We start from the raw sequence: 16,290 nt of genomic DNA, 5'->3' as shown, positions 1-16,290 counted from the left end.
CATGTAAATACTTTAAATGACCACTTCAGCAAGTCTCGTAGCGCAGACAGCCGCTCTCGGCTGACTTTAAAATGATAAACGTGATGGTGTTTGCTCATGGGTCCTACAAGAACTGCAGTCTGTCTAAGGATCATGAGAAAAACATGCTTAATATGACATATTCTGTCTATATTAACCCTTAAAGGGGCAATATTATGTGTTTCTCAGGCATACATTTAAATACTGTAGCATAGTAAAGTATATATGTCGCCTAGATGTTATTAAAATGCTGTTTTTAYGTTTAAATAGAAAATAAGCTTAACTTTTAACCACTTCCTCTTCTAAATGCCTTGAAATTGGCCTCTGTCTCTTTAAGAACCACGTTACGCTTCTGTCTCGCCCATTTCGGTGCGGGGGGGGTGGGGGGTCGCGCTCATGGGAGGAGGGGGGGCTTCTATGATGCAGTTTACTTGGCATCTGAAAATTCATTTCCTCAAAGGCATTCTTAATCTGAAAAGAGCTTCACTGAGTGAAAACTGTTAGGAGCTCAGCAGACAGTTTAAGTTTCACTTTCACTTTCACCCGCGAGCCTGCAGGAATCATGGGCAGGGTGTGTGGGGAGTGGGGGGAGGGGGGAGGCGGGACGCTCCGCCATGAGGAAGTTCGGCTTAAAGACACGTCCCAGGGGTGTTTCTGGTCCCACCTGTCGTTTTGCTCCTCTGCATGGCTTCCTAAAAACACTGCAGGATTTCTCAAACATGCATAAATGAGTCAAAGCAAGGCTTTGGGCATGTTTTTTATGAGAGTATAACATTATAACATGATATAAAACTCAAAAAAATTAATTTTACATGATATTGCCCCTTTAAAGTGGTRTTTGAAAGCTTTTGAAGGGAGGTTCTGTGGAAAAGGTATGAACAATTAATATCTTACTTGGGTGTAGATAGTTCTTTCAACCCTTTTGTTTTGTTTAATGCTGACCAGATTAACAAGCTATTGGCTAGTTCTAGCTAAAAAAAATCATATTTCATAAAAATTCTGTTTAAAAAACTTTTACATTACTGACAGTTTTACATAATGTAATTATTTGCAGAAAGTGTTATTTGGAAATAACAGCACCAGCCAGCTTTAKCTCTTCCAGTTAGGGATGCACCGATATGAAAATTTCAGCCAATATCGATATCCGACATAATTATTGCTGTTATGGCCGATAACCGATATTTATCAATACTACACAAACACAAATTATATTACACATATACGCACAAACACACTTGGGTCTTTTTTTGTTACCCCAAATAAACGACCAGACCTCTGACATAGCTCCCTACTTCAGTTATTCCTGGCTACGCAGTGCCAATATCACTATCMTGATCAAACAGATGCCACTCAACCAAACATCTCCCCTCCCAAAACAGAAACACAAAGATAAAAAGTGGGAAATCGATATCGGATGTTAATATCGGATCGATACAATATTCTAAAAAATGACCAATGACGGCTGATACCRATATATCGTGCATCCCTACTTCCAGTGCAGCCTTTGGTATTTCTAATCTTGTATGACCAAGTTGTTGGTGATCTAAACAATGTTTACATGAACGGCTATGAAGTTTTTGAAAATTGCGACAAATGTAATTTACTTTGGAACTGCCTTCAGTTCATCAATCTGGTCAGAAATTAACTCTATTTTATAAAACTCCATTTCTCAAGAGGCTTTAAGATATTTGTTCATGACATTTTTACACTGCCCCCCTTCAAAAGATCAGAACTACCCATTGAAATTTTTTTTTAAAACTACAGCTAAAATCCAGAACCATTGACCTCRAGTGCAACCGAAGGATCTAACGTTCTCTTTTATTCTCTTCTCTTTTGTTTCTGTGCCACAGTGGACATTAAGCCAGACGTTCCCTTGGCCGTGGAGCCCTTATCCCCTCTGGACCTGCGCACAGATCTGAGGATGCTGGGGCCAGGCTCGGACCCCGGGATGTGGGAGAGGCAGCTGCAGCAGGAGCTCTTCCTCATTCAGAAACAGCAGCAGATTCAGAAGCAGTTACTCATCAGCGAGTTCCAAAAGCAGCACGAGAAGCTGACCCGTCAGCATCAGGCTCAGCTCCAGGAGCATCTCAAGGTTAGCACAGGACGGAAACAGCTGGACAGACGTCGGCCACAGCATGGCACTGTACACTGTACACCTCACAACAGAAATACAGAAAAACAACTCAGCATGGGAGGAGGGGTGTAAAAAATGCATTGTTTACATTAAATCAGCAAAAAAAAAAARAAAAAAAAAAGGTTTTCTCGAAAGCTGCCGCGATTTTTAGAATTCTGCGTGCCCCCGTTGGTGCTGATGTGAGCCCGTTCTGTTTCCCAGCTTCAGCAGGAGCTGCAGGCCATGAAGCAGCAGCAGGAACTTGCAGAGAAGGAGCGCCGCTTGGAGCAGCAGCAACAACAGAACCAGCAGGAAAAAGAGCAGGAGAAGCATCGACGAGAGCAGCACGTCTCCAGCCTGAGCCTCAGGACCAAGGAGCGCTCCCGAGAGAGTAAGAGCTCGCCACCGCCATCGTAGCTGCTTCCTWACTGTCAGGAGACGAATTTGATTTCTRAAAAAYGAAATGCCTCAAGCAAAAACAAGCGTGATGTTCAACCTTTTCAATCTTTTTTTTGTTYTGTTTTTTTGAKGCGTGTATCAGTGAGCCCGAAGCAAAWATATGTGAAAACTACTGAACAGGAAAGCTCTGTTTTAGTTAAATGTGCATGTGGGCTGAGAAAATACTCAGTTTGTCCTTTGGGGAATGCACACGTTCTGTTAGTTATTATTATTAGTTTCCAAGTCATGTGTCTGCATTGCTTTTGTCAGCTTGYTAAATTGAACTATGAACCTTTGCTGTGATAAATATTTGCGTTTGGGCCGCGAGAACTCTATGTACCTTTCAGCTGTCCATTGGAAGAACTCATATGTGCTCACAAACACAAAAACAAGTATTGTTATTCGTTCCCTTCACCATTTGTTGTACCCAGACCAAATGTTGGAGATATTAAGCATGTGAGCGTGTGAATGCTAAAACTATTTCATCTGAGGCAATAACTGAAGGTCTCTCAGTATTCCAAATGAAAGAAGTGCTTCAAGATGGCATCAGTTTCGTCGAGACCACTTTGTCATAATGACGTTTTCAAGTGGATCACTTTTGAAACTAACAGCAAAGATGAAAATGAACCTATTTCACATCATTATTTTGCTCTTTAAACATCACAACAAAGATTCAACGAGCAAAAAAAAAAAAAAAAAAAAATACAGTAATTTTGCTTTCATTCACAAGAAAAAGATTTGTCGTGATTAACAAAAGATTTCTGAATAATAAACTCTCCTGCAGAATGCTGGAAGCCTAAAATAGCTCTATACCTCTGATAAAAATATATTTTGATGATTGTACTTTTAAAGCTGGCCAGGGACATCCGACACTTGGGTTCATCGTCTTCCAGGAGCACGATGAAAATAGCCTCAGATATGATATCTCATTTCTGTTTTTACCTTATATCTAATAATAGGCAAGATTCATGACTTTGTCAAGTCAGGTAATATGAAGCTGTTCCCTGCAACTGTACCTATCTGATGGGAGAGATGTTCTCTGCAGTATGCAGCTACTGATGTGTTGCTTTTTCACCACTAGGGGGAGATCTTCCTACATAAGTTGCATGCTCAGGAAAGAAGAGCTGAGAGTTACTGAGATAAATAAAAAAAAACACTTTATTTAGTTTTTTTCCAAAACAGTTTTTAATTCCAGTGTTTAGTTACATGTAATATTATGAGGTATTTTGGAAATTGTTATGTGAAAAAGGAGTAATTGCATTTTAGGGTAACCCCAATCCCTTTGGTTTCTGCTTGTTGGCTTCACAGGTGCGGTGGCTAGCACAGAGGTCAAGCAGAAACTCCAAGAGTTTCTGCTGAACAAGTCGGCAAAGGATCCTATCAGCAACGGAGCCAACCATTCTTTTATCCACCACCCAAAACTCTGGTACACGTAAGTGTTTTCTGTTGCTTTCTTCAAGGTAGAATAAAAACAAACTGCTGCTATGCTGCTCTATTTCCTTTAAAAAGACCTGACATTTAGTTGTGTTACCAGGTCGTCTCACCACACATCGCTAGATCAAAGCTCCCCGCCTCTGGGAGGGACATCACCCACCTGCCAGTACACTCTGCCATCGCCCATAGAGAGCAAGGATGACTTCCCCTTGAGGAAGACAGGTCTGTGAATACGCACAAGAACAGTGCAGAGATAAAATACAGGAACTTGTAAGAGCATAATGTACATATGCATATATTTTTCCARACACWCAGTTTAYGAGTTGTGACTTTTTCCATGWATAATTCATGTTTTATTCACAAAATGTTGTTGATGGTATCTATAAGTGTTTTTTTGACCAGAAAGAAGTGGATATACCCATTTCCCAATGATCATTGATGACCGGCCAGTAATTTCACTTATTAGGCTTCACCCTCAATGTTCTTTGACTTCCAGATCAAACTTAATATAAAGATATGGCAATGGAAGTTAACTTAAACGTTTATCACAAGGGTATAACTTTAAGTCTATCGTTGAGGGGATTGGTTGTGCTCTTTGTTTATTTATTTATTTATTCATTTATTTTTTGAATCCTTTACTTTTTCCAACAGTACAGCACTCGATTCAACAAATACAAACACTGCATATCATTTTCAGCATTTTATGCTTGGTTATATTGACTGGATCAAATTATTGTGATGGTCATAACCCCGCTGACCCCCCCACAAATTACGCCCATACTTCATCATCTTGATTACTACTCTCAGCCACTGATGGGGAAGTAGGAATAACGTTTTTGCCCATATCTGTGTGTGTTTGTTTCTACCTTAAGTAAAATATCCCATGACCAACTGCAAAGATTTCAATAAAACTCTCAGAAACTCATTATTATATGTACATATACTGTATAACTGATTAGCTTTTGCAGTCATCCCAAATTAAGCATTGAGGTTAACTGTCACAGTAATGGCTACAACTTAGCCAATTTTACAGATATTCAGCTAACATTTGATATGGTAGTAGCTGATGGTCATTCGCAACACACCATCCAAGCAGATATTACAATATTGCATGAGACTTTAATGTACTGTAATTTTAAAGTTTGGCTCCGACACTTTTCAACCCTGGAATGAAAGGCTAATTATGATAAACATTCCTTCAAGGAATGCTCTATTTTCATTTTAAAAAAGTTACTAAATGCTGGCAAAACAGAGTTTATTTGCTTGTTTTAGCATTTTGTGATATTTAATTTAAACCCCCTCTTGCAAGTATTTAAAATTGTTTTTCTTTGCTCTAATGTTAAAATGAATTCTTGTTCTACAGCCTTTTCTTAAGCTGCCATGGTACAGTAAATAAAAACATTAGTGGTAGATTCGTTTTTATTTAGATATATGGTTTTAAAGTTATTTAGAATTAGAAAAAAAGAGTTCCCACTAGAAAGCAGCTCAGGTTTGTTGGTTGGAAGTTTGTTGAATCCTCTGGGGATGACTGTGTAAATAAGATTAATTTTTGTTTTTCTTTCTTTGCACGAGCRTAAAGGCTTGCCAAGGCAAAAGAAAGCTTCATAATTTGGCCATGAGGTCACCAAATTATATTACGCTCCTTCCCCTTCTCTGTCTCCGTTAATTACATCGGAAAACAATATGATACTTGTTGAGTTGGTGACCTGCAGGCCCGTCGTTTTGTGTGTTTACACAATTTAAAGATCAAGCTGAAGAATTATACCTTGTAAAATGTCACAGCGTAGCGAGAACAAAGCTTAAACAGGTAAAAGAAAAACTTCAGGAGTTCTTTTTTTGTTGCTTTTGCTTTGATCCTTTCCTACAAATCTTTTTTGTCAAGAGAAAAATAATGTAATAAGTTCTGATTTGATTTGTATTTGAAAAAAAAAGCTCCACATTTGTGTCAGTTTCTCTTGCTCTGATCAAACTATTTCTCACTCTTTGAATTCCTGAATCAATATGTGGTCATTTCCTGCTCAGGCCTTCCTCCCCCACTTCCTGCCTATCTTTATTAAAGAACTCTGAGAGTTCGACACACGGCGGGGGGAGGGGGGTGGGACGGGAGACGCACAAAGGTMGTTTTGTTCCCTGAGCCGCTGGCTGTCACCGATAACTGATTGGCAGGTGTTGCGTACTCTGAACTGGCGCAGGCAGGATGGACCTCTACAGGACTGTTTGTTTAGGCAATGATAGCTCTCTGAAAACAAAGTCGAGGTGGCTCGAGTGCTCCGAGTCCGACTCCCCGCTGCTTCATTTGGCCAGAAACTCTGAGCACAACTCCTTTCCTGTTTGACTTCGAGACACATAATTAGGTTTACTTGATGCACTTTCAGTTTACTAACTGGTCAGTGTCTTTTAAAATGTGAAAACACGGCATTAAAGTGCCTGTGACATGCCTATCCTTCACATACAAAAGTCAAAGAAAGCATCTTTATACTTAAGAAAATTACCAGAATACACATGATTTTACCCATTTTGTCTCATAACTGGCCTATTTTCTTTTAAATTCGGCTCAGCCAAAGTGAAACAGGAAGTGACATCAAAGGGGAACTCATTAATAAAATAAACTTGCTGGTCTCGGTTTATTAAAACAAAATTACTTAAACTTTAAYTCTTCTTCGTCTCTTTTTGATAGCGACTAAAAATAATCTAAAGAAACATCAGATTCTTCTCTACAGTCTGTTTTGTAACAACGCTCTTCACATTCAGACATTCCCCTTTGACATCACTTCCTGTTTCTTCACATGCAAATATCTCAACAACCGTTCATCTGAGTGACGTGCAATTTGTTTTTGCAGTATGCTAACAATGTTATCTTTCCAAAAATGCATTCATGTTTATTACAAAAATTTGATGTCACAGACACTTTAAGATCTTTAGTTTTTAATAGAAATCCAGCTTCGGTTAAGCTCACTAGTTTGGATTTGTAGGCTACCTGCTAATGAAACAATCAGTTTAATTTTTTCTGTTAATAGTCACATRATCCTCAAAAACACCAAGTATCCACAACACACTTCTCTTCATCTCGCTCACCATAACAGGACTGAGCTATGATTAACGKGTTTACTTGGTTTTTATATACGGTAATCCGTGTTTCGATTCCGGAAATCAGAATAGACTCGGCTGACGGCACGTGATAGTCTGCGGCAAGAATAGTTGTGGCTGAGCTGTAAGAAGTGCTACCAGYACCCCCTTCCTCCCTCTTCACCCCTTACTTATACACACTCTGGTCTTGACCCAGTTACTAAAAGTGTATGTTCAGCAGGTGCAGGAGAGCTCTTCAAAAATAACACCACAAAGGTAAAATTGTGAAGWTGTTAAACATGTAATACCATAAAATCCTGCAGATGCTCAAATCTTATAGCTTTATTCACAAATGTATCCTCTGCATCTGTTTTACCTAGAACCTTTGTCTTTACATTTGTCAGATACAGTATCTGAATCTACTGCACTGGCAACACGTTCTCACTCCTGACTCGTCAACATACTGACGCTTGGTCCGGTACCGTCTGCATCCAGTTTTGACACGTCGGGTACCCCCCTCGCATCAGTCCTTGTCGCCCGCTGCTTTTCCGGAATGTGCCACATTTTGTCTTTGGGTTGGGGGTTTGTGGTTAATATGAGGGATCAGGATTAATGGTTAATTTTAGGTACTGAGTGTAGGAGTACACCTCTTATTACAAAGTTATAAAGATATTATTTTAACAAGGATCTCTGTATTTTCGGTAAAATATTCTTCCAGTGCAAAGTGAATGGACAYACAAAAGTGACTCTTAGTCAGTGAATTTTGATTTGATTCATAAATAAATGCGATCATTTATTTTACATAATCAGACAAAATCACCACGGTACACTTACTTGTGAGCAATCAATTTCCTATAAAAGTTAGGACCAACAATAACAAGCGCTTCGAGCTTCGTTAATTGTCAATCAACACTTAAATAGAACACAAAYGTCAAGCTTTAGATGTGGGACACCAGACATTTGAGGCAAATAACTTCAGTTTGGCAAGGTAGGTTTTAAGAAAAGGAGGAAAGTAAGGTGTTAGCTTTCCTAACTTTTAACTTAAATAATGTGGGTTAACCAGAGAGGCCAGGTGTTCCTCTGCTCAGCGTTCAGCCATACGGTGATACTCATAACACAGCCAGCTTTACTTTTAAAGATGAGGTCAGTCACCTGTCCAGGTATTTGGGTCTCTGGATAGAAAATCTCGAGGTGAGCCCTACATGAGGTCAGGGATAGGCTGTATAGGTTAGGGTTAGGGTTAGTAGAAGTTAAATTTAGGGCCTGGGACAGTCAGTTGTTGAGTATTTCCTACTCTTTTAAAAAATATGACAATGCGCTCCTCCTCTGTCTCATCTCGGGTACCCGACGCGTCAAAACTGGATGCAGACGGTACCTGACCAAGTTGACAAGTCGGGAGTGAGAATTGGTAGAACTACAGAACTGTTGCATTAAATTACCCAAACTATCTTGTATTTTATATGTTTTTAAATCTTGCGCAGTAGTTTTCAGGGATTTCTAAAGGCATTGTTGGTTTTTTCTTCCAACAAGTTCAGCCATTGTACCTGACATTTTTCAGACATATTAGTTTGTTTAGAGCAGGGCTACTCAAATGGCAGCCCACGGCCCACATCCGGCCAACAGCTAACTTCGCCAATAAATAAAAAAGAATAAAATTATACATTTTGTTTATTTAATTATTTACTTTAAAAGTAGGTTTCAAATGGGGCAGCTGTGGCAGAGTGGTTCGGGGAGTTGTTCTCCAATGCTTCCAATTCCCYTTCTATTCATTTACATGTCGAAGTATCCCTGGGAAAGACTGAAGCCCTGCTGCCTCTGATGTGTGTCCCATCAGTGTACGGATGTGATTTAAGCCCTGATTAGTCTCTATAGAATGATCTGTCTGGTTCGCTTTGTAAAAAGATGTAGTAGAGTTCTGTGTGAATGGATAAATGAGGGCACACATTGGAGCGTAAAGCACTTTGAGTTTCCTGGTTGGATAGAGAGGTGCTATATAAGTACATTTACCACCCCTCAAAACAAACAAACAATATTATAATTATAATAATACTGACCAATGAATCATCTTAGAATAATATCGAAATTGAAGAGACAAAACAGTGTCAGACACAATGTTCAGCTACTGTTTATCTGCTGTAGTTATTTTATTTTTTCTTTTCTTTAGCCCAGACACKCCTTCTTTCACTTTTTCAGTTTTCTTCAATCCTGTTCTGGCATGTCCAAACTGGGATTTGGCAAATTTTCTGCTGTTTTATTTCATCCAGAGTTAAACCTGTTGATGAGAAAATACAATTTTATTCTTGTCAAGCTGCTTTATTTGGCAAACAAATAAAGAATGAAGAACAAATTGGGTACTCTTTGGAATCATATTGTTATTAAGACATTAATACTATCTAAAGATCCAGTTTAAAATGGATTCTTTGATAAGTGGTTTGTGATGTTTAGGCACAGCACTGGTTCATCCCTTGAGTGACGTTTTCATGCTTGAATGACTCACAGTTTGGCTTTAGGTTGCTTAACAAAGAAACTAAAAAAAACTTGAAATTCTGAGGTACAAGAACAGGAAAGAAAATGAGTGAAAAGGCAGTCATTATTTGAAAGAAAAAAATAAATAAAACTTTAAAGGGGCAATATTATATGTTTTTCAGGCATACATTTAAATACTGTGCCACAATGATATGATGTAGTTTACTTGCCATCTGAAAATACATTTCCTCAAAGRTATTTTGAATCTGAAAAGAGCTTCACTGAGTGAGAAATAGTGTGAAGCGCACAGCAGACAGTTTCAGTTTCACTTTCAGTTTCACCCGAGAGCCTGCAGGAGTCATGGGCGGGGTGTGTGGGGAGGGGACGGGGCTCTGCCATGAGGACGTTTGGCTTAAAGACACGTCCCAGGGGCGTTTCTGGTCCCCACCTGTCGTTTTGCTCCTCAGCATGGCTTCCTAAAAACRCTGCAGGATTTCTCAAACATGCATGAGTGAGTCAAAGCAAGGCTTTGGGCATGTTTTTTTTATGAGAGTATAACATTATAACATGATGTAAAACTCAAAAAGTTAATTTTACATGATATTGCCCCTTTAAAAAACCCCTGACGTGATTGGTTCATATCCTCCTGGAATAATTTCCCAGAAATTAGAATTTATTGAAATTAAAATGCAAAGAAATATGACAACTGTGTATATATACTGGGTGAGCAAAAAGTCTCAAGACACCCTTTTATTTCAGAAAGAAAAGAGAAAACAGCACAGCTAGACGTCTCAGCAAGTAACAGGTCTATATTTGGAAAATTTTTCTCTTCATCCAATGTGGCTGCTTTCAAGATTGTGGCCATGGCCTAAAAAATACGCCCCCTCATATATTACTTGCTGGGACATCTATATATGTCATTTTCCCTTTTCTTTCTGAAATAAAGGGTGTCCTGAGACTTTTGACTCATCTTGTATTGTTACAAAGGAACAATATCATAAATTTTACAGCTCTAAATAATTTAAAGGTGTTGAACTGTAACTTGGTTTTAAGGTTGTTCTTTGAAAAGAAAAAAAAAAACAAGTATTTGTTTCTATTATTCAGCATTAGTTTAAATGATAATGTCAGCAAAATACCAAGCAGGTGTCCTGATTTCTCAGCAAACACACCTCAGCTTCTCACACAACCATCTGTCCAACTCGGCGCTCTAACAAACACAAACACTTGCTGTGACGCCAGAGTTACATTTCTATGAAAGCAGAGAGAACAGAACCCCCGTAACGCCGTGGCGGCGGAACACGGTCGTCTTTGGTGACCGTTAGTGTCGARCGAGACGTCAGAGCAGAAGTGACCCAGGTGCTGTGTTGCCTGTTGCACCGTGCGCTTATTTTTGTGTTTTTTTTTCTCCATAGAGACATGTGAGAAAGTGTTTGTTCCCGGGCTGCTGTCTGGCGTTCCTGTGGCGACCAATTGGGATGCGTAGTTTGGTGGCAGCAGTGTGTAAAAATAGAAAGCAATCAAGGCAGCAGGGCGTGAAGCAAAGAGAGAGAGAGAAATCATATGACTCCCAACAGCGTTTTCTCTCCATTTATCTCTCCCGCCTCGTTTTTCCTCCTCCCTCGCTCGTTTTTATTCTACCTCACACCCACAGGATTAGAGGTCTGCGCCTCGTATTAGGGGAAGAAGGTTCTGCCGCTTTTGACAAAAGCCAGAAATAGCAGCATCTGGCCTGCTCTTTTTTAGCTATGCCCCCCCATCGCCGATCCTCCTCCTCTTTCTCACGTCATCGCCTCACTTTTCTATGTATAAATGTGCAAATGGTGAAAAGCCTATTTCATTTTTGATTAGTATTAAATAATTGAGGCTGGTTTACTATTGTGTAACAGAGCGTTTATATAACTTCAGTAGAGCTTTGTGATGTGGCTTTGACTGAAAAAAGACCTTTTTTTATTTAAGTCTGTCAAAGGAACTGTGGGGTTTCGTGTGTTAAAGRCTAAAAGGAAGTTTGCTACAAATGAAACACTGCCTGGCCAAAAAAAAAAAGTTGCTCCCCCCCAAAAGAAGGTCACACTCTAATATTTTGTTGGACCACCTTTAGCTTTTATTACGTCATGCATTCGATGTGGCATTGTTTGGAAAAGCTTTTTAATGTCACAAGATTTATTTCCATCCAGTGTTGCATTCRTTTTTCATCACGATCTTGCATTGATGATGGTAGAGTCTGACCTTGTCCAGCACATCACAGAGATCCTCACTAGACTCTCTGGAGCCAGTGCATGTGTGAAAATGATGTCTTATGCTCCCAGAACCACTCTTTCACAATAAGAGCCCGATGAATCCTGGCATTGTCATCTTGGAATATGGCCGTGACATCAGGGAAGAAACAATCATTGATGGAATAACCTGCTCATTCAGTATATTCAGGTCAGCTGACCTCATTCTTTGAGCACAAACTGTTGCTGAACCTGGACCTGACCACATGCAGCAACCCCACATCATAGCACTTATTTTTTGGCCAGGCAGCGTATAAAGCATTCACAATACTGAGATAATCCATTTTTTAATATGTTTTTTGGYGTGTTCCTCAATTTTTGTGCTATTTCAACAATTTATAATCAGACTTTTATATATTTAGCTTTTTCTGCACCTTTTATATACTTGAAAATTAAAAAGTTCAATTCCACATCCATGAAACCCTTCAAAATAACAACTTTTACCGCATATTTCACCTTTTGTTCAGGTTTTGCTTGTTTTCCCTGCTAATTTCAGCTTCCTCAATTTTGCATTTCAAATTTTAGCTTTTATCTGCTTCTTCAACTATCTTTCTGCACTTTTCAGCTRTTCTGTTGATTTAACCTTTTTGTACTCGTATTAGCTTCTTTATGCTAATTTAAACATTTTCTGCCTTTTTGTTTTCTGCGATTGAAGCTACTTTTTAGCTATTTCAGCTAATTTTAGATTTTTTTCAGCTAACTTCACATTTTTGTGATCATTTTAGCTTCTTACTGCCTAATTCATCAAACCTGCTTTTTCTATTTTGTTATGCTAGATTCCACTGTTTCAGCTACTTTTTAACTTTTCTTGTAATTTAATCTTTTTTGCTATTTTACAACCCATTACAATTTTTCAACAATTTTTTTCTGCAAAAATCTTTCATTAAGCATTCATGCTGCAGTTTTGCATACAATGCAATTTGATGATTTGATTCAATGCCCAGTGTTTTTCCATTATTTTTGTTTTTTTCTACTATATTTCCAGTTTCACATACATATGCAACACATTTATTGTGTTTCAGCTGCTTTTTAGGCATTATTTTTTAAAATCAATTTGTAAAAAGTAATTTAGTTGTGTACTATATGTACGTGTTTATTCAAAGATAATGGTTTTAGGATTCAAATCTGATTTTCAGATTCTGATTTAAAGCCAAAAAATCCAGTCCAGTTCATCAAATGTTGTTGTCTGCCTAAAAATAAAATGGATTTTTCTCCCTATGTGAAACTGACACCAGTCATATTGCCAGATTTATTAAAAACTGAGATGGAATTGTATGAGAAGTAGCTTATTGTGGAACAAAACTAAAAAAGTGGTCTTGGACATGAGAATATTTATAATACTGAATGAAATTCATTGTGGCTACAATGTGGTTTAAATACAATTAAATTCCCAAAGTGAGACAAAGTGCCAATATTAGCTGAACGTTTTCGACAGTTCAACATGAAAACCAGATGGAAACGTCAAAATCAACAGATCTTTTTTTCCAAGTATAAATTTCATTTCATTTCATTATCAGTGCGTCAGGTCAACTCTGGTGGGCTGTATTTGTAACTCCGAGTCATTTCACACCAGACCCAGTTCACTCAGACCATCTATTTGGGTTCCTCTGGTTTGCATTAGGTGGGGGTGTGGGTGGAGAAAGCCTGAAACATCTGCCATGTTTTTCTGTTAGTTTAACTGTTGCTACTGTATCAGACTGTGGTCACCAGGGCGGCAGGTAGCGGACCGATCCACTTAGAGCCTGTGTGCTGCTCGACCTAATTTGGTCCAGATGATGTGGAAATGGGCCCAGTCCCGATTCATTTGTTTCATCCCGATCCGACTTGAAATTTATTATATGCAGCTGAAAATGTAGCAAAACATAATTATTTAACTAATATCTTATTAACAGCAATACTATTTTTGTTTGCTTCCATTTTTTCTGGTAATAGGTTTTATTTGAGCCATTCTGAAAAGGATCATTGACGCATGTGAAAATGAGGAAATCTGGAAATTGGAAATTGTTTTGTTGTTTAAAGGGTTTGAGCTGAAACTCACTCAACAAATTGGGTTTCTTTTATGTTTTAGCATCCGAGCCCAACCTAAAGGTACGATCTAGACTGAAGCAGAAAGTGGCAGAAAGGAGAAGCAGTCCGATGCTAAAGAGAAGAGAGGGAAACATTATGACTCCCTATAAGAAGCGGGCTCTGGAGCTGATGGGTACGTCTGTTTGCACCACCAGTTTTAAAGAAACACAACTTTTCTTTTGCTGCACATCTTATTATTGCACACACGACTGTGATTATACAGCCATATTCTAGTATTTTATTTTATTTTACTAACTTACTACTTTAAACTCTTYGTTGTTTTACAGATTCTGCTCCAACCAACAGTGCCCCTGGCTCTGGCCCCAGCTCCCCCATTGGGGCCTCCAGTGCCTTGGGGGCTGAAAATGGACCCTCCTCTCTGCCTACTACAACAAAAACTGAGGTAAGTGTATAAGTTGCMAGCATATCGAGTTAAAAACAAAAACTCTTGAATATCAAAACAATAATTTTGTCAGAGCTCTGGATTCTTGATATCTGCTTGTTTTTTTTAAGCTTTATGCTGCTTATATTCTCTGTCTAATTATTAGGGGTACAACGATACAGAAAATTCACGATTCGATTCGGTTCGATACTTTAGTCTCACGGTTCAATATTTTTTCGATACAAAAAAGAGAAATGTACATGTCTTTTTTAACTTGTGATTTGTTTAAATTAATTCTGAACATTTGTTTTATCTCAAAAGTACAGTTTTTAAATGAAATGTTGCTGAAACAGCAACTTTCTCAGTGGATCTTTGCTCAACAATGCAGCCTAGGTGGAGTAGTCGAACACAGATCCACTGATCCTTCAACACAGAGCATCTTCAGAAGACAAGCTAATAAAATAAATAAAAAAAATCTGTATTGTTCGATACAAGTGTGTATTGAACCTAAAGCAGTGTATTGAATGGTTTGACACGGGTACATGTATTGTTGCATTAATGCAGTGCACAAAAGCTGACRTCAGAATACTGAGGGTTTTGTGTTGTTTTAGCTGGTTGTGCACTTCCCTGTTGGTTGAATCTGCAATCAAATCCCTGTTAAAAATCTTACACAAACAATAAAAAAAACACTAAAAGTAAACAGATAATTAGAAAGTGATTAGTTATGGTGACATTTCTGCTGTTTAGTGGTATTTTTTCTCTGTAGTGACGCCTAATGTTTAGGAGGAGAACTGCAAAGAGTGCAATAACAGTTGTGTTGACGTCATAGCTCCGCTGCACCGGACCAACCTCAAGTATAGCCTCAGCTTCACTTGTCCTGAAAATAACTTCCCACAAGTTGACCCGTATGTCTTTATAACTACTGTTTATCGTCATAAAAAAGAAGCCTATTTTAAATTAAAGGCTCAAGCGTCTGAATGTTGAAAGACACAGCTACAAAGATTTGATCAGGTGCTTAAAAATCGTTCTTGACTACAAGGTTGTATTTTGTTATTTGCCTGAGGTGGGTAGTTTCTCCTGACCAGAACTCCCCTCAGACAGAGCGCACGGAGCGGGCCATTAAAAAAAGTGGCTGATATGACGCATCGCYGAGCGTTCCTAGCAGAGCAGCTGTGTTTGCCTGAACCATTGCTGTTTACTCTCCCAGAGACCTCTGGTGACTCYGAGAAGGGAGAGACGCCCTGACACCGGGCGGAAGGTTGATGCTTAGGGAGACAAAAGAAACGTGGATTTTAATTTATATYCCAGGCGCTGGTAGCCAAAGACACCCCCATGCTAACAACATAAACACACAGGGTTACCATTGTGTCGGCCCAAGCTGAGACTCTCATGAAAGTCGCTGGTTGACTGCGGGGCTGCTCGTGGACCCCATGCCTCTTCCAAAAGCAAGGCCTGTTTGTGTACCGTTACATTAGGTATCCTTTTTCAGAGGGAACTGGTCCCTCAGGTCAAATATGGGCCGGATATCCCCGTGCAGGTCACTGAGTACTGGTAGGGGTTGGAAGGATAAACATGGCTGTTCCAAAACCACATGCTGCTCCAGTGCTCTGCTGGGTACAGGAAGTATGCCCCAGTGCTGATGTTCTCTGAGAGAGTTAGCCTGAGGGTGGGGTCCGGTGGGAGGCAGTAGGAGTTAAGGAACTCTGGAAGGAGCTATAGATCAGGAAATTTTCAGTAGTTCCTTTTAGTATTAGGGTTGTAAACGTCTTGTTGCCATCAAAAAGGTTTGTACCGTTCCGTTTGCGGAGAGAGGGACTGTTCTTCATCATCATAATGTATTTGTGCTCATGCCAATGATTATGCTGCCTTTGAAATAGGTCCTAAATTGGTCACCTCCTCTTAAATCTGTCTCTGTTTCTCTGTTCTCCATGTTTGATGTAGAGATGGCCTTCCCAGCCAAGATTGTTCCGACCCGAGGGRTCAGTATCCATGCTGAGCTTATACACATCTCCATCTTTGCCCAACATCTCCCT

General features: G+C 39.2%; 1 protein-coding gene across 1 annotated transcript in view; it reads left to right on the top strand.

Annotated features, from left to right (window-relative positions):
* Window positions 1-16,290, top strand: part of hdac9b (histone deacetylase 9b) — a 34,615-nt gene that overhangs the window by 12,783 nt on the left and 5,542 nt on the right. Inside the window, 7 exon segments of the mRNA XM_014008740.1 lie at window positions 1,869-2,110; window positions 2,354-2,522; window positions 3,878-4,001; window positions 4,104-4,225; window positions 13,877-14,008; window positions 14,163-14,278; window positions 16,199-16,290. The exon segment at window positions 16,199-16,290 is cut by the window's right edge and continues 23 nt beyond it. Of these exon segments, the coding sequence (XP_013864194.1) occupies window positions 1,869-2,110; window positions 2,354-2,522; window positions 3,878-4,001; window positions 4,104-4,225; window positions 13,877-14,008; window positions 14,163-14,278; window positions 16,199-16,290 (997 nt within the window).

This window comes from Austrofundulus limnaeus, unplaced genomic scaffold (genome assembly GCF_001266775.1).
Source record: "Austrofundulus limnaeus strain Quisiro unplaced genomic scaffold, Austrofundulus_limnaeus-1.0 Scaffold52, whole genome shotgun sequence".
NCBI classification, from domain to species: domain Eukaryota; kingdom Metazoa; phylum Chordata; class Actinopteri; order Cyprinodontiformes; family Rivulidae; genus Austrofundulus; species Austrofundulus limnaeus.
Note: the sequence above shows the minus strand (reverse complement) of the source record. Positions and strands in the feature narration are given on the sequence as shown.